Genomic DNA, 18,010 nt, shown 5'->3' with positions numbered 1-18,010 from the left:
TTATTTTTACAAGTTCCACGAGGTGCAAGCTGCAAACAGGTGTCGAATGGGTCCCGCCAGTGTGAGCAGGTGTGGGAAGGTGCAGAGCTGACCATTACTGGGTGCGGCCACCGGCAGAGCATGGGGGAGCCATGGGGGGGGGGACAGAGGCAGGGAGGGGAGAGACTTACAGAGGGGGGAGAAAGAGAGAGCGGGGGAGAGAGAGAGATGCAGAGAAAGGTGGTGAGAGAGAGGGAGGGGGAGAGAGACTGGGAGAGGTGGGGAGGGAGGGAGAGAGAAGGTCACTCCAAGCCTACCATACCATCTTTGAGCTGTGGGTGGCAGGTCCAGCTGAGTGGCCACGCGGCGGGGTGTGGCTCTCTGGAGACCCTTCGTGCTCCCTCCTGTGGAAAAGGCTAACTTCTTTAGACGCACATACAAAAAAAGTGAAACCAAAGCCATACCAAATTATTTTTTTATTGTTCCAGTCAAAAAAAGAGGAACGCCTCAATATGTAAACAGTTTCCCTAACACAGCGAGTTCTTAAAGATAGATATCTTTATTCTAAAAAAATTTGGCATTGTAGTGATTTCTCAATACATAATTTGTGCTTTCGCGTCTCGCATGCTCTGCCTCGTGTCCGTGCCCAGACATACTTGGAGTTGAGAAAAGGGGTTACAAGACGGCCGAGGGGCCGGCCAGGAGCCAAACCAGTACTTGAGCCCTACCTGGCTTTCCTTTGAAACGCGAGGTCCAAGGGTTGGCAACCTTGACCCCAGAAGCGAATCTTAGTGACTCTATCGTGAAGAAAAGCCAGAAGTCTTGGTAGCATTTTTATGAAAGATGCATTTCCTTATTGTCTTTCTGTCCATCTCTGAGGGATCATTGGTTTTGCTCAGAGAAAACTAATGATTTCTGTACATCGTATTTTTTACTATCTATAAATCTCTCCTGTAATAACTCTAGCTTTATGATTTTGCTGGACACCTAGTGTGCTACTACATGCTTTGGAAATCCCACTAGTGATTTTATTCTCCTTTCCACAGATTACCTGAATCCTTTCAAAGTGCTTCACAGTTGTGTCAAGGTCATTTTGCTTCTGCCTGGTGAAAATTATTCTTTTTTTTTTTTTTTTTTAAATTCAATCCTGAAGACGTAAGAGCCTTTTAAGTGGTATGATGGGCTTATCAGTAAATGCTCCCATGCTATCCCTTCCTTAGCCTGGACTTCCAAGTCTTCTACAATGAAGCGCCAGTTTTCCAAACGCATATTTTATCAAATCCTATGATCCTCAGCTGGCCATAGGTACCAGCCTCTGATCTTACCTCGTGCATGTCTATTTTTGGACCCTCTCCCCTGCTGGCCTCTCAAACTGAAATGCCTTCCCTCTTGGACCTCTGTCTTCCAAAACCTGCCTAGTCTTTGAGGACAAACGTCCCTTTCTCCATGTCACCACTTCTTATTGTTTACGAAGAAGCCAATCTGCTTTCTTTAAATCCCAGTGAATTTGCTGGACCTGTCCCTGTCAAGTCGTCGTACTCCTAAAACGAGACTCAGTCTCTTCATGTGTACAGTGGGAATCAGTATTTGCTCACAGGGCTTTCGTGTGGTTGGGTGCACTTAGCACGGTGTTATTACATGGTGGGAGAGGGTAGCCACGGGGAAGGCTTGCTGAGGACAGCGAACGCCATTACTATTGCTCAGAGTCTTTATGGACACTCGTCTAGAACATCACTCACAGTACCACAGGCGCTCACCAAATGTTTATGGCCAACACTCCATCCAGTGCACAATAAAATATGGCATCAGCCAGCTTTCAGAATGTTTTGAGTGAAGTTTTGTTTTTGTCTAGTTTTAGTTGGCGACTGGGGTCCCTAAGAAATAAAACATACGAGTGTGTGTGCCTTCTCCTAACACTGGTGAACTTCACGCACTTTGAAAATGAAACACTCTATTTCATCGTCCGATGTGAACATTTTATCAAAAACTTACGTTCCTAAAAAAGTTGGGGAAGAGTTGAAGATAAGTGTGTCTGTGCCTACTCTCCTTTTGGAAGATGTCTGTTTTCTAGGAGTGGATGTCACAGCTGGCCCGCCGGCGTGCACCCCAGTGGGACCCCAGTGTGGTGACCCAGTTCTGAGCACTGCTGGGCTTTGCTTTGCGTAACTAGTTCCTGACAGTTGTGTGTGATGGTAAGAAAAACAACTTCCAGGTCAGCAGAAACATGAACGTCTATAAACGTGCAGCCTCCTATCCTCATAGATTCAGGATTAAAGACTCCTGAAACTTTTGGCACTGCTGTATACTTTTGAACTAGTGAGCTTCCCAGAATAATTTTCTTTCTGCCTTAGGAAATGGCTCACAGGACAGCCTCATATTTTACCGGGTCACAGTAGACATTTCAGGCCTTAGTGTTATGCTATTTTATTAGGAAAGACAAATACAATTAATTATCTTCGAATCATAGTGGAAAATTGCTACTATTTTCCACTATTGGTATATGACTAAGACAAAGCAGGAAAGAGTGATATGACTACAATAAAGCAATTGAATTAAAATATTATTATGGTTTAAGCTTTTGCTTCCTTAATTATGTTCTGTTTGGTTCAGTATTAAGTTTTTTTTTAAATTTTTTTGCCTGGGACCCTACATGCACGCACGCTTCAGGGAGGGTACACCTGGGTTCAGGTTAAAAACAAGTTGTTGGCCGGGCGCGGTGGCTCACGCCTGTAATCCTAGCACTCTGGGAGGCCGAGGCGGGTGGATTGCTCAAGGTCAGGAGTTCAAAACCAGCCTGAGCAAGAGCGAGACCCCGTCTCTACTATAAATAGAAAGAAATTAATTGGCCAACTAAGATATATATATATAAAATTAGCCGGGCATGGTGGTGCATGCCTGTAGTCCCAGCTACTCGGGAGGCTGAGGCAGCAGGATTACTTGAGCCCAGGAGTTTGAGGTTGCTGTGAGCTAGGCTGACGCCATGGCACTCACTATAACCTGGGCAACAAGTGAGACTCTGTCTCAAAAAAAAAAAAAAATAAAAATAAAAAAATAAAATAAAATAAAAACAAGTTGTCAATAACCTGCAGAACTGAATGAATTGTTCTTGGATGAGCCGGCAAGATGCAACCTTGCATTTATTTTCTATCCATGATGCTAACCCTTCTTGTGGAGCATTTTCTCCTGTAGGGGAGACCACAGTGCTTGTCTACTAGCACCTCATTTATCTAGAAGGTACCTGCCTCATGACTCATCTGTCTGTGACCAGGTTTAATGGTGGTAGAGGAGAGGGCAGAGGGGTGTGGTTGGTGAGGTGAGGCTGGAGACAGGTGTAGGGTTGATAGTTACATTTCACTGCTGCCATAGAAGGAATCACCGAAATAATGAAGACAGTTAAGATTTCAAATGAAGCCATCTGGGGCCATTTAGTGCAGGGATGGTATAGACTGGAACTGATGGTGGTATAGATTGGAACTGATACTGTTAATAGGAGCATATAAGCAGAGATCATGGGCTTCAAATGCTTGTTGAAAAAGATGAGGAAACTAACAGCAGATTACACATTCTCACATGTTACACATGGAACATTCATTAGTATGGATGACATTCTGGGCCACAAAACATGCTAACACGTGAAAGAATAGAAATCAAGCAATGTCTGCCCTTAGATCATAATGGAATTAAACTACAAATAAGTAACAGAAAGATAGCTGGGAAATGCCAAAACAGTTGGAGATTAAACAGCACACTTCTAAATAGCATGGGTCAAGGAAGAAATCTTAAGAGAAAGGAACAAATATTTGGAAGTAAATGAGAATAAAAACATAACTTATAATCTGTGGCATGCAGCAAAAGCAGTGCTTAGATGGAAATTTATAACATTGAACTCATATGTCAGAGAAGAAGATCTGAGCTCAATCACCTAAGTTTCACCTTAGGAAAGTAGAACAGAAAGAGCAAATTAAATCCAAAGTAAGCAGATGAAAAGAAATAATAAAAATGTGGGCAGAAATCAATGATATTGAAAATAGGAACAATGAAGAAAATCAATGGAACCAAAAGCTGGTTCTTCGAAAAGATGGAGCAACTCAATATGCCTCTAGCTAGGCTAACTAAGAAAACAAGAGAAAGGACACAAATTATTAAAACTACTATCAGAAACAAAAGAGAGACATCACTAGAGATTTCATGGACATTAAAAGGATAATGAAGGAATGTTATGAACAGTTCTATACCCACATATTTGATAACCTAGATGACATGGACCAATTCTTTGAAAGATACATCTGCCAAAACTTACACAAGAATGAATAGCATATATGAATAGGCCTATATCTATTAAATAACTTGAATCAATCATTGATTACCCCCCCCCCAAAGAGAAAGCACTAGGCTCAGGTGAGTTCACTGGTGAATTCTACCAGGGATTTAAGGAAGAAATTATATCAACTTCCTAAAGTCTCTTTTAGAAGATAGAAGCAGAGGGAATACTTCTTAACTCATTCTAAGAGTCCAGTATCACCCTAATAGCAAAAACAAGACAAAGATATAACAAGAAAACTACAGACCATTATCTCTAATGAACACAGATGCAAAAATGCTAAAAAAAATACTAGTGAATTGAATCCAATGATGTATAAAAAGAATTACATGCCATGACCAAGAGGGATTTATAGCATATATACAAAGCTGGCTCAACATTTAAAAATCAATGTAATGCACATCAACAAGGTAAAGAAGAAAAATCTCATGATCATACTAATAGATGTAGAAAAAGTATTTGATAAAATCCAAATAGCCATTCATGTTAAGAACTCTCAGTAAACTAGAAATAGAGGGGAAGTTCCTCAACTTGATCAATAATATCTAAAAGAAAAACCTTACAACCAACAACATACTTAATGGTATGATGGTGAGAAACTTGAAATGTTTCCACCAAGATCAGGAACAAGGCAAGGATGTCCCTTCTCACCACTGCTTTTCAGCATGATACTGGAAGTCCTAGTTAAAGCCATAAGACAAGGAAAGGAAGTTAAAGGGATACAAGCTAGGAAGGAAGAAATAAAACTGTCTTTGCTGATGACATGATCGTCTATGTAGAAAATCTGAAAGATTTGACCAAAAAACCCAATCCCCCCTAATCTTCCTGGAACTAATAAGTGATTATAGCTAATTTGAAGGATTCAAGGTTAATATACAAAAGTAAATTGTTTTTCTATGTACCAGCAATGAACAAGTGGAATTTGAAATTAAAAGGACATTATCATTTAAATTAGCACCCCCAGAATGAAATAGGTACAAATCTAATAAAATACGTACAAGATCTATATGAGTAAAACTATAAAACTCTGGTGAAAGATATTAAAGAAGAGCTAAATAAGTAGATATTCCATGTTCATGGAAAGGAAGACTCAGTGTTGTCAGATGTCAGTTCTTTCCCACTTGATCTATAGATTCAATGCAATACTAGTCAAAATCTCAGCAAGTTATTTTGTTGATACCAACAGACCAAGTATAAAGTTATATGGAGAAACAAAATACCTGGAATGACAACTTCATATTGAAGGAGAAGTACAAGGTGGTAGGGCTGACACTACTGGATTTCAAGACTTAGTATAAAACTATAGGCTGGGCATGGTGGCTCATGCCTGTAATCCCAGCACTTTGGGAGACTGAGGTAGGAGAACTGCTTGAGGCCAGGAGTTTGAGACCATGTCTCTACCAAAAGAAACAAACAAAAAACCAAATTAGGTATGCTGGTACGTGCCTGTAGTCCCAGCTACTTGGGAGGCTGAAGAGGAAGGATTGCTTGAGCCTAGGGGTTGGTGGTTACAGAGAACTATGATGATGCCACTGTTCTCTAGCCTGGGTGACAGAACAAGACCCTGTCTCTAAAAAAATAAATAAATAAATAAATAAATAAATAAATAAAAGCTACAGTATTCAAGACAATGTGGTATCGGTGAAAGAGTAGACAAATAGATCAATGGAAAAGAATAAGAAGCCCAGAAATAGAGCCATAAATATAGTTAACCGATCCTTGACAAAGTGGCAAAGGCAATAGAGTGGAGCAATGATAGTTTTTCCAACAAATTGTACTGGAACAACTGGACATACACATGCAAAAAAAAAAAAAAAAAGAAAAAAAAATGAATCTAAACACAGACTTTGCATCCTTCACAAAAATTAACAAAATTGATCGCAAATCTAATGTAAAATGCAAAGCTATAAAACTCCTAGAAGATAACATAGGAGAAAACTTAGATGGTCTTGGGTATGACAATGGCTTTTTAGATGCAACACCAAAAGCACAATCCATGCAAGAAATAATTGATGAGTTGAATTTCATTAACCTTAAAAACTTCTCCTCTACAAAAGACAATGTCAAGAGAATGAGAAGACAAATCACACACTGGGAGAAAATATTTGTAAAAGACATATGTGATAAAGAACTATTATCCAAAATATACAAAGAACTTTTAAAACTCAACTATAAGAAAACAAACAACCCAATTAAAAGTGGCCAAAAGACCAGAACAGATACCTCACCAAAGAAGATACACAGATGGAAACTTAAGTCTATGAAAAGATGCCCAACATCATGTGTCATTAGGGAATCGCAAATTAAAATACCACTGCATACTCATCAGAATGGCCCAAATCTAAGACACTGATAATACCAAATGCTAATAAAGATGTGAAGCAATGGAAACGCTCATTCCATGCTGGTGGAATGTAAAATGGTACCGTCACTTTGGAAGACAGTTTGGCAGTTTCTTACAAAACTAAACACAGTATTGCCATATGATATTTACCCAAATGAATTGAAAACTTATGTCCATACAGAAACATGCACACAGATGTTTATGGCAGCTTTTTCATAATTGCTAAAACTTGCAAGCTACCAGATGTCCTTCAGTGCCAGATGGAAGGATAAATAAACTGTGGTACATCTAGAAAGTGGGTTATTGTTCAGCACTAACAAAATGAGCCATCAAGCCATGAGAAGACATGAAGGAAACCCAAAATGCATATTACTAAGTGAAAGGAGCCAATTTGATAAGGTTATAAACTGTATGATTCTAAACTATATGACGTTCTAGAAAAGGCAAAACTATGCAGACGGTAGAAAGATCAGTGGCTGCCAGGGGTTGAGGAGGGGGAGGGACGAACAGGCAGAGCTCAGGGGATTTTTAGGGCAGTGGAATTACTATGTATGATACTATAGTAGGGGATCCATGTCATTACACATTTGTCCAAACCAATAGAATGTGCAACACCAAGAGCGACCCTAATGAAAACCATGGACCTTGCATGACAGTGATGTGTCCATGCAGGTTCATCCATTTCCACACATGCCCCACCGTGCCTCAGCAGGTCATGAGTAGGAAGGTTCTGGGTGTGGGACAGGGGGCATGTGGGAACTCCCTGTACTTTCTGCTCAATTTTGCAGTGATCCTAAAGCTGCTGTAAAAAAATAAAGTTTATTAATTTAGAAAAAAAAGAGGAGGAAGCTACTTCAGAGCAATGCAATGATTTATCTAGGACCACATTGCTCATCTGGGGGTAGAACCAGGACCAGAGTCCTGGTCTTCCAAGTCTGAGTCCAGGGTTCCAGAACACACTGAAAAAATGCTGTTGTATGACTCATTGTCTGTGGATTTAGGGAAATCTATGGTACATTTTAAAAAGAATACTACAGTGATTTGGAGGGGGAAGCGAGAGTGATAGTTATTTTCCAGGCTTTGGTTTTCTGGAAATTTACTTATGTGGAACAGCTCACACCTGATTGGGAAAGATAGGTGTGTGTGTGTGTGTGCACATGTGTGTGTGTGTGCACGTGTGTGTGTGTGCACATGTGTATGTGTGCACGTGTGTGTGGTATGTGGGGAGGAGATGGTTGTATTTGTTAGTTATGAAGGACGGGGAACGCCACCACTGCATAGTGTAAACGTTCAAAGTAGTCTTCGTTCTTCTAGAAAAGGAGAGAGGGAAAACTATATCAAGTCTTATTGATGCTGGCTGTAACAGAATTGGGAAATAAGATGGAAGTGAAGTCTTCCCGTTCTCATTTATCCTCTAACGCCCGAATAGACACAGCAGCACGCTAACCAGGTAAGCCACAGCCAGGGCGGGACTCAAGAGATTTGAATACTAGTGTCCTCTCTCCAAAATCAGGCCCTCCTCGACTCACACCCCTGTCATCTCATGCACCACTATGTCCAAGATTTCCCCAAGGTTGATGACTGCAGAATTGACTGCAGAATTGTTCCTGGTTAGCAGAGCTTATTCCTGCCTGGTCCGCGGGGCCAGACTGAATTTGGCTCTGAAAGCTTCAGTGCTCAATCCCACTTTATATTGGAATATGATACCAACATAAAGCAGTCTATTCTCAGGTTTAAAGCCAGAGGGAAAATGGCAAGTCAAGGAGAAGTAGTATTCTGGAAACTTTGCCCTGGGGGCAAAAATGAATATGTCTGATTTGAATTCAGGTTTTCTAAAAGAATCTGTAAATAAATTTTTAAATAGCTTTTGTTTGCACTTGGACTTATTATTGAAACACTATTTGTCTGGGGCCAATCTTAATCTTCCAAGCAGAATTTTTATTTAATGATTAAGGAAATGGCAGCTCTTTGGACATCTGTTACATCACATAATGTGAATTTAGTTTTGCATTTTTTTAAAAGGTGAACGTGATTGGGTGTGGGCAGGTTCGTGGTATGGGAATGATGGGTTAGAGAGTAGCCTTTTATGAGGCAATTTGGCCACCTAAGTGCGTGCCATCCCAAGAAGGAGGAATAGGAACATCCTCCACCCAGCATGCTGAGTGAGCACCTACATTGCCTTGGTTTCCCCCATGGCTGTCCACAAGTGGGGCATCCTTTGAGAGCATCAGCCCCCTGGGGCCTCTGCCAGGCCTCCAGGAGCCTGTGGGAGAGTGGTCCACGCTGAGAGGCTGGGGGTTGCCATGGCAGCAGCCAAGCACATCCAGTGCTCGGCTTGGTCCCCAGAGCACAGGCTGTGCAGACAGCGGGAAGGGAAAGACCACTTTGCCAACACAGGCAGATACTTGGGCCGGCATTGCAGAATCCGTGCATTTGTGAGAGTTCACTGTTGTCACTGTGTGGCTCTCGTTTTAGACGAGGAACCACTGGGCTGAATAAAGATGTTCGGGGGCTTCTTTGGCAAGCTGGCTAGCTAATCACATGCTGCAAAGGACAGGAGGATCCTGCTGGACAAGTCCAGCGGTCCTTTCAGCACAAGACCTAACTTTACACTGCTCTCACCAGTTACCAGGCTCAGGCTGCTTATGTGCCCACCCATCACACATGAGATCTCAAGATGTCTAAGGGGCAGGGACAAAATATTCTAAAGTTTTGGTCTCAGGCAGACTCCGAACATATTATAATACTCAGTTAAAACTGGTGGTGGCAAATCAGCGGTAAAAGGAAAAGACCAAACCCAATGATTTCTTGCTGGATCGTGGCTACTGCTCAAAAATGAAACGCACTCTCAAAGGAAAGTGCCAGGAGAGGTACAGTTTAGGTGGTGAGGTAAGGGAGATGGTTAAGAAAGTGCAGCTGGGTGGAACGCTTGGATGATAGTCTGCCATCGCTGGAAGCTCTGTGGGCACCTGGGGACAGCGTGAGTTGTGTCTCTAAGCATCGCGATCCAGAGGCGTCCCTTCCAAACACAGAAGAGACTCTTGACGTTGCTGTCCTCATTTGGGTGGCAGTGTTAGAGGAAACGGAGGAGGTGTGAAATTTTCTGACCGGGGTATGATTCGTAATGGTTGTAGGGTGGGTCCAAACAGACCAAACTCTCAGATTAACTCAAAAAGAGAGACCAGGTCAGACTTTCTGGAGAGATTGCTACAGTTGGTTGGTGACAGGCAGAGTTTGTGCTCATGGCATCACGACACCAAAAAGTGAGAATTTCTAGAGAGTAAATAATTAGATATGTAAAGAGAAAAAACCAAAGCACTGAGATATTCCCATGGGAAAATCAGCACTGTTTTGGGCATCCTCACACTCACTCCGTTCATGCTCTAGTATTATTTTAGTTGGGCTTACATGTGGGAGGGGCACCCTCATGTTTAGTGGACTCTAATTTTTTATTTTTATTTTTTTTCCCTTTATTCCAGTAATCCAAAGATAGCAGAAAGTGGACTCTAAAAATCTTAATTCAGCCATCATCCCTGACCCAGGGGGTGCTGTGTGGGGTCAAGGGTGCTGGCCAAGGTAAGCTTGAAAGATACAGGGTGTCCCCAGAAGACACTTCTTGGGGGGGTCATTGTCTAGATGGGCAGACATCAGACCCTGGAGGGAGAAGCCCACCCCGAGAGACCTCGGTGGGGGATCGTGGTCAAGGCCGAGCCAAGGGAGAGTACTGCACATACCCCTCCCACAGGCAGCAATGCTAGCGATGATGCCAGCACAGTCTCTGTCACAGCCGGATCTGAGAACACCGTTCCTTCCCTTTCCCTACGAAGACTGGCTGAAGACCCAGAGGCCCGGATCACGCATGTCTCCCAGGAAGCCAGCTCTCTGCACTTCTGTAGATCCAGTTTTACTGACCGTGTTTAGTGATAGACCCAACACTGACATGCTCCATAAGGCGTCCAGCCTGGACTAGCCTTCTGATAGCTTGCTCCTACGGATGGATGTTTTATGACTTCTATCAGAATTTTAGAAACGATGGTGAATTACACATGGATTTCACTAGTGCTTGTTGGTAGTAGATATTTACATTGCCTGAGAGAAACAGCCCTTCATGTTCTTATAAAGATTGGCTTAGTTGATATCACAGTATTCATGATCAGTGTTGATACAATGGGCACTGAACCTTAATCTCGAAATGGCCAATTAAACTTTGTCAGTAAGAACATTTCATTCTCTGGAATCAAGCTCTGTTGACTATGTGGTCACAATTCTCAGGCTGAGCACAGCGTACGTTAGGATTCATGTCTGAGGGTGCAGAGTCTACAGACAGCTTTATCAAGACCACTTCCATCAGTGTGATAAGTCTCCATCATTTAATCATGTTGACCACTCTACTGAACTGTTCTCATGTGTCTTAAAAGTACTTTATTTTCATTTTGTCCCGGACTCTCCTGTTTGAGTTAGGTGGATGCATGAAGCTTTCTTTTACCAAGGCAATGAGGCCAAGTAAAAGTTTGACTCCTTTTACATTTATTTAAGTTTTAAGGTGTTAAATTTGAGATTTGTTTCCTCCTGTTTAGTTGTTACCCCCTTCCACGCAGTTGAAGGGTCACAGGCTTTTTGCGTGATCTATATTGACGATACCATTACCTACTTAGTTTTAGGCATGGGATCAAATCCATCATTTATCTGTCGACAATACAACATCACAATGATTTGTCACAGAACTTTTTCTTTGCCACCTAATTTCCAGTAAAGTGCATAAGAGAACTTGATATGCTTTCTAATATAACTAAAAAAAAATAAAAAACCTAGCTTGGCTGACTACGTCTGGCATTAGAAATGCTTTCTTAGAATGCAAGGGAGTTCAGCTCAGTGACACTAAAGAGTGTCATTAAATATTGACTTATCTAAAAACCCCATTGTCTGGATTTCTTCCATCTAATACTCAGTAATTACCGATCTTCCCCTCTTGGGCTTCAGAAAGCTACAAACAATCCAACAATCCTTTCACCACCCTTCTGTGTCTCTCTGAGCTCTTTGCAAAGAACCTCTTGGTTTTCCAAAAGAAGCATTTAGTTCTTTATTTTCACATTAAGCTTCTAGCTGAGTGGCTAGAGACAGCCACAAGTGGCACAATTAAACACACGCATTAGTTCAAGGTTCGTCTTTTCCCCATTGATCACTTGTAAATTACAGGCTAGAGAAAACTAGCAAGAGAACAGAGAGAGACATCTTAGGAGCTTATTCTCCACTAAGATAGAGTAAGACAGAAACCAGGTAGGGGAAGGAGCGGCTGGTTCCAGGCTGGGGAAGGACTGTGGCAACCGCTGCAAGTCTGGTCTACCCTACTGAGCGGAGACCAGTGGGCTGAACTACCTATACAATCAAACACCTGACCAGAAGCAATATTTCAGTTGCTGGGCTGCGAATCCCATTTCTGAACTGTTCATTGGTGAGCGGGGTTACTGTATCCACTTTCCGAGTTGACCACTGAATCCTGGCTGGCTGTTTCCTCTATCTGCCACTCTGGGGGAATAATGGCTGTGAAAAGGACCCGACTATATGACTGGGAACTCAAAGTCCTGTGAAGTGGTTGTCCCTTTAACAAAAAATGTGTTACATTTTTCTTGAACAGATCTATGAATAATGACTTTAATAGATTTATACTAGAAGAGAAAGTCATTCTTCTATGCTGCCCAGGGATCTCTTGAGAGTACAGTACAACACTTAATAGTATTTTGTAGTACTATTAAGTACTAATAGTACTATTAATAGTGCTTAATAATTAATGGTACTTAATAGTACCAATAATGTTTAATAATACAGTAGAGGAATTGGCAAACTTATCCTGTAAAAGGCCAGATAGTAAATATTTTAGTCTTTGCCAGACATATGGTCTCTGTGGTAATTACTCAACTCTGCTATTGCAGTGTGAAATCAGCCATAGGCAATATATAAACAGATGAGTGTGGCCATGTTCCAATAAAACTTTATTTATGGACACTGAAATTTGAATTCCATATGATTTTCACATGTCACAAAATATTCATCTTCTTTTTTTTCTCCCCCAACCATTTAAAAATGTAAAAATCATTTTTAGCTCCAAAGTGGTGCATAACAGGCAGTGGGCCAGATTTTGTTAGCAGATTTACTTTGCTGAACTTTTTTGTAGTAAAAAAGAGCCCCTGGCTGAGAGCCCCTTGACCTGTATTTGAGACCAGGGTCTATGATTTGCCGGCCTTGGAAACATGGCTAGTTTGCCCAAACCCTCGTTTTCCCTCTATAAAATGTAAATTATAATACTCAACCTCCCATGGTGAATTAGAATTGAATAAGATAATTTGTGCAAGTGCTCTTAATGCTCCCAAACACCATGGCATGTGGGGTAAGATGTTATTTTGTTATGATTGTACATTCTGTGCTTTGTCAAAATCTCTTGGCAGCCATCTGACAGAATTCTGACTTCTAGCTGACACTTCACATCAAAAGCACTCAAGATGTCAAGGGACCAAACATTAGAAAGAGGTGTGCTTTACTTGATTTTAAATTAAAAGCTAACATTTCCTTAAATCCAGGTTGGCCATAAAGTTTGGAAACAACATAACATGATTTCACTTTATTGTTGTGTAATATTAAGTGATCATCTCTGAAGTATATATTGCCTATGTTTTTCAACTTTATAGCCATCCATTGCAAGGAAGTCATCATAGAAGATGTTTGCCATGTCTGTAGCACATTTCATCTTCAACTGCCTTCCTGACTCTTCTGAATCATGCAGAGTATCTCTCAAGTCAAGGAAAGAAAGACTGAAGAACAGCCAGACTGTTGGCGAGCTGTTCTGCAAGTGACTTACTGTGAATAGTTTAATTGCATTCTCTCCACCAATGAAACCATTTCACATTCTTCTGGTGAGTTCAGGTAGTTTTCTAACAGCACTCTTACATCTCCTTTCTCTGTCCACCAGCTCCTATCTTTGTAAACAGTTTCAAAATATCCTAAAGATACTGGCTTAAATCTAAATGAAAAAGCAAAGGGGGGGGGGACGGGGAAAAAAAAGGTAAGAAACCTGAAAGGTGAGAAAATGTAGGGAGAGAAAGCATAAGAAAGTTGCTCTGGAGAATTCAAAATTTAGGCTTTGAAATGAAGTCATAAATAATTTTTAAATTAGAGCAGGATGAAAAATAGACATTTCAGGGCCCTAGTTTGGTTAAACCTGCAAGAGAAAATTGTGCTTAAGGAATAGGTCGACATTTTTGGAGACAGTAGCTGGATTTCTGTTAGGGAACGTAAGATGCTGAACTAACACAATAGAGTTGGGACTGGAAAACCAGGGAAAGGTCAAAAGAGAGGGACAGATGGAGGAAGGGAGTAGGGGAGGAGAGAGTTCTGCCTTGTGGACACAGAGGCGCTATGTTATAAAATAACATAATTTTATTAGTGACATAAAGTTGACTTATAAGTGCATAGGTGCTCTTCCAGTCGGGGAGCCCGTTGGGGTGGATGTAAGTATGAATCCAAGGGCTTCAGCAGCCCCCCGGGGAGCTCATGCTTCTAGCTGAACCTGCCCTTTTCTCGGGGAGCACTTTGTCCTGTCAGATTGGGGTCCACTGTGGCCAACGGTAACCCTTTAGTTCAAAGTTCTTTTCTGGCTCACGGATCCTACTATGCTTTATGGAAAAGTGACTCAAATACATCAACCAAACAGAATATTGAGCTGAGAGTGGTCTTCATTAGCTATGGATATATAGTTGCATTAAAATAGACTTATTTATCTTCATAGCACTTGATCTGCTAAGGGAGTGACAGCGAGCGCGGGTCGGATTTTGCGGAATAGAATGAGTAGAAAGTGTGTGGTCCATCATTTCATTGAACTGTCTTAATGAAAAACACCATTCACTACTTGCTGCTTAGAAAATTCAGTCTCGGTGAACGTCTTTCGGTTCCAAATTTTAACAGTTGACACAAAATACACTGTTAAACTGTGTTATCAATAACGGTAGAAAAATAGACATGTTTGATAGGGACATTCTAATAAAAGGTTCTTCAGGAGCGTCCTCATTTAAAGATTCAGAGGCTCACGTTACAAAAGTGAGATTTGGTTCAAGTTCTGCCTCCAACTACATCGACACCAAAGACAGCGAGAAACAGGAGGAGACCTCACATCCGGGTGGCCTGTCAGGGACACAGAACCGACACGTGCGTGGGCCAGAGGGTTGTCAAGGCTCTTTGTCCAGTTGTGCTAATGGGCAGGCAAGAAGTGATGGGGCCCCAAGCTACTCTTCCAGCCAGACAATGGGGTGTGTGTTGTCCTTTAAGCCTTAGTCATGGGTTTTAAAAGGCCCAATGAGTCTTCAAGAGCTAAATTCACAGACAGTTTGCAGCCCCTACTGGGTCTTGCTTTGTGCCATCGTGCCCTGCCCTGCCACCCTGGTGACCTGCAGGGTTAACACCCCAAGCCAAGGGCGTCCTTCCTAAGCTGCAGCGGGGCCAGGCCATGGCGCCTACCCGCGGACTCAAGGGAAGCGTACTGGGCTCCCTCCTCCTCCACCACATCCTCCTCCTTAGCATGTGTGGAATAAAGAAATGATTTCAGCAGATTTTCAATGCACAAAAACGAAATGCTGGCAAACAGGAAAGGGCAAAGGGCCAGCAGTTTTGTTTTCCATAAAGTCATCGCCAAAAGGCAGTCGTCCTGGTGCAAGGTCTCGGAAGCGGGAGAAGAGAGACCCCGATGTTAAATGTAGGAGCTGCTTTCCTTATCCCTGGGACATCCTTTTCTAGTAGTCAAGGTCCCCAAACTACAGCAGAGGCCTGTGCAATCTGTTCAGGGAAGGCAAGGGAAACAGAAAGGGACAGCTAGTTTGATCTCTTTGACCTCCGTGGTGCAAAGCCTCAAACTGAGCACAGCTGTAGGAGCCGAAAATAAACTTGGATCCATTCAATGAATATTTATGATGGGCAACTGTGTTAAAGAACAAACAGTTTATAAATGCAAAATTAATGTGAAAGATCTGTTACAGTGCAAAATCTCCACCTGCCCCTGAGGTTTGGTCTAAGAGTCTGTTCCTCTTTTTTTTTTTTTTTTCATTTTGAAATTTAGATCTTCAGTACAAAATACCCTCCCTCTGCCTGCCTGCCTGCCTGCCTTCCTTCCTTCCTTCCTTCCTTCCTTCCTTCCTTCCTTCCTTCCTTCCTTCCTTCCTTCCTTCCCTCCTTCCTTCCTTCCTCTTTGCAGATTAACATGAATTAAGGCTGCAGTTTTTTGTTTGCTTTTGTTTGATTGAGAGTCACTTTGGATTTGAGTTTTAACCTGTGGCATGCTCTAGAGACATTTCTTAGATAGTCACCAAGATTGTTGATCTGATCTTTGAATATTGAACTCTGGTCATTTCAAACTAACAAGGGAATAATAATAAAAATTCCCAATGCAAGAGATGCTGATGGATCATCCCCCAGGGACAGGCAAGGCACTGTCCTCAGATGGTCCTCAGATGGAGTTGAAGTGTGAGAGGTCAATGATTACGTCACCCACTGCATGCTTTCTTGAATTTCACGGCTTTAGGCCCAAACCATCTTCTACTAACTTACTGTGCTTCATTTTAACAGCCCGTAGTTTCTCATGATTACAGAATAGAACAGCTGGAGAATCAATCAATGGTTTTGCAAAAGAAAAGTTTCCTAAACTACTGTTTAGGGCGAGAGCACACGTGAAAAGCAAAATCATATCATTGGTGACATGCTAGAGAATGTCCCCTTTCCTGATGCTCTTCCCCAGGCTGGTCTGTGAGGCCCTTGTTATCTTTTTTAAAAAAGACATCAGTTTTGTAAACATTTCACAGTACATCAGCGTATGAGTGGTGGGTTTCGCCACGTACTGGACCTCGTGATTTCCCCCAGACCCTATGGCTTACTAGATTTCATGAGAGGTTCAGAGAGGGAGCCAGGAGGTACCCTACCAGCCTGCCAGTCTGGGACACAAACAAAGGCCATGCACTGGAGAGCCAGCGGTCGATGGGCTCAAAGTAACCTGGAGAACACAGACATCAAAACAGAAACGACTACTGCATGTTGGGAATCATTTTTTTGTTGTTGTTGTTTTGTTTTGTTTTTTTTTTGCTTCTTATTTCTAAAGTTATATATCTAAACCTACATTAATGATACATCTATGTACACTATTTAGAAGTTCTGCTCTACGGTAACTTTTGTACATGCTGGGTTTTGTTACTAACTGCAAAAAGAAAATAATTACATAAGGCATATATATGTACAGTGGTTTGTCTTTAGCTTACCTGGGTCCTATACCTGCAATGCCCGCTGGGGCAAGCACCTCGCCCTGGAGTGGATGAAGTGTTTCGGGACCTGTAAAACCGAGGGCTCTACTTTCTGTCTCACTGCATGAATAAATAGGCACCGGAGACCTTACGTATCACGTCCCAGGTAACATCTTAGTCACGCTCGTTTGAGTGACCCGGTATTGTACAACACATGCAGGTAAGTAGCTTCCATCTCCAGGAGTTAGATGGGGGCGGCATTTTTGGGGGGAGACCAGGCTCAGGCCACAAACGAGGGCACATTGCACCTTCGCCAAATTCCACGTCTACTTTGTCAATCGAAATAACTGAGAAAGGGCAGGTAGATATTTTACACCTTGAAGATTTGTTTTCTGGTAATGTCAAAATTAAATAGAAAGAAATAAAGAACAAAGTAAGAGAGACAGAAAAGAAAGAGAATGATAGATAAGGAAAGAGCGTGTCAGGGGGGTGGGGGGAGAGGGGCTGCCCCGCTAGGGCGCTACACTTTGGATTCGTTCTCCAGGTTAGCCACATCACCATTCCTTTCCGTCTGCTCCTCCAGGTTCTTTTCTTCCTCTTCAGTCTCCAGTTCTGCATGTTGGTTGAGTTTGCTGGACACAGACCAACTCAGGGGCAGCTCTGCCCTGCTGGCCAGCTCGGCCAGCTCTTTGGCACTGAGGGACGGGGTGCTGGTCTCGTAGGTCTCGTGGAAGCTGTTGTAGTCAACTTCGTAGAAGCCGTCCTCCAGCGTCAGGACGGGCGTGAACCGGTAACCCCACAGGATCTCACTGGTGATGTAGGAACTCCGCGCTTGGCACGTCATCCCTGCGGAGAGGAGAATGGAGGCTTTAATGTATGCGAGGCTGGGCCTTCCCGAGCCAAGGGGACCCAGTGAACCGGGCAGGGCTCCCACTCGCAGCCGTTCAGAATGACCTGCCCACCGTGCCACAGCTAAGGAGGTGTCGTTCATGTCAGATACCTGCTACTGGGTTCTAGACCTCCCGGTAGAGTCCTGGGGGGCAATGAGAGAGTCCTGGCTCACATCGAGCCACGCGTGCCCGCAGGGCCACGCAC

At 42.6% G+C, this 18,010-nt stretch overlaps 1 protein-coding gene across 2 annotated transcripts in view; it reads right to left on the bottom strand.

Annotated features, from left to right (window-relative positions):
* Positions 1-365: 365 nt before the first annotated feature.
* The window catches only part of KCNJ6 (potassium inwardly rectifying channel subfamily J member 6), a 274,104-nt gene continuing 256,459 nt past the window's right edge, over positions 366-18,010 (bottom strand). For both annotated transcript variants that reach the window (XM_020284777.2, XM_020284778.2), the window contains exon 4: positions 366-17,761. In XM_020284777.2, coding sequence (XP_020140366.1) covers positions 17,436-17,761 — 326 coding nt within the window. In that variant the 3' untranslated portion in view covers positions 366-17,435. The remainder of the gene's footprint in view (positions 17,762-18,010) is intronic.

This window comes from Microcebus murinus, chromosome 1 (assembly GCF_040939455.1).
Source record: "Microcebus murinus isolate Inina chromosome 1, M.murinus_Inina_mat1.0, whole genome shotgun sequence".
Taxonomy (NCBI): domain Eukaryota; kingdom Metazoa; phylum Chordata; class Mammalia; order Primates; family Cheirogaleidae; genus Microcebus; species Microcebus murinus.
Note: the sequence above shows the minus strand (reverse complement) of the source record. Positions and strands in the feature narration are given on the sequence as shown.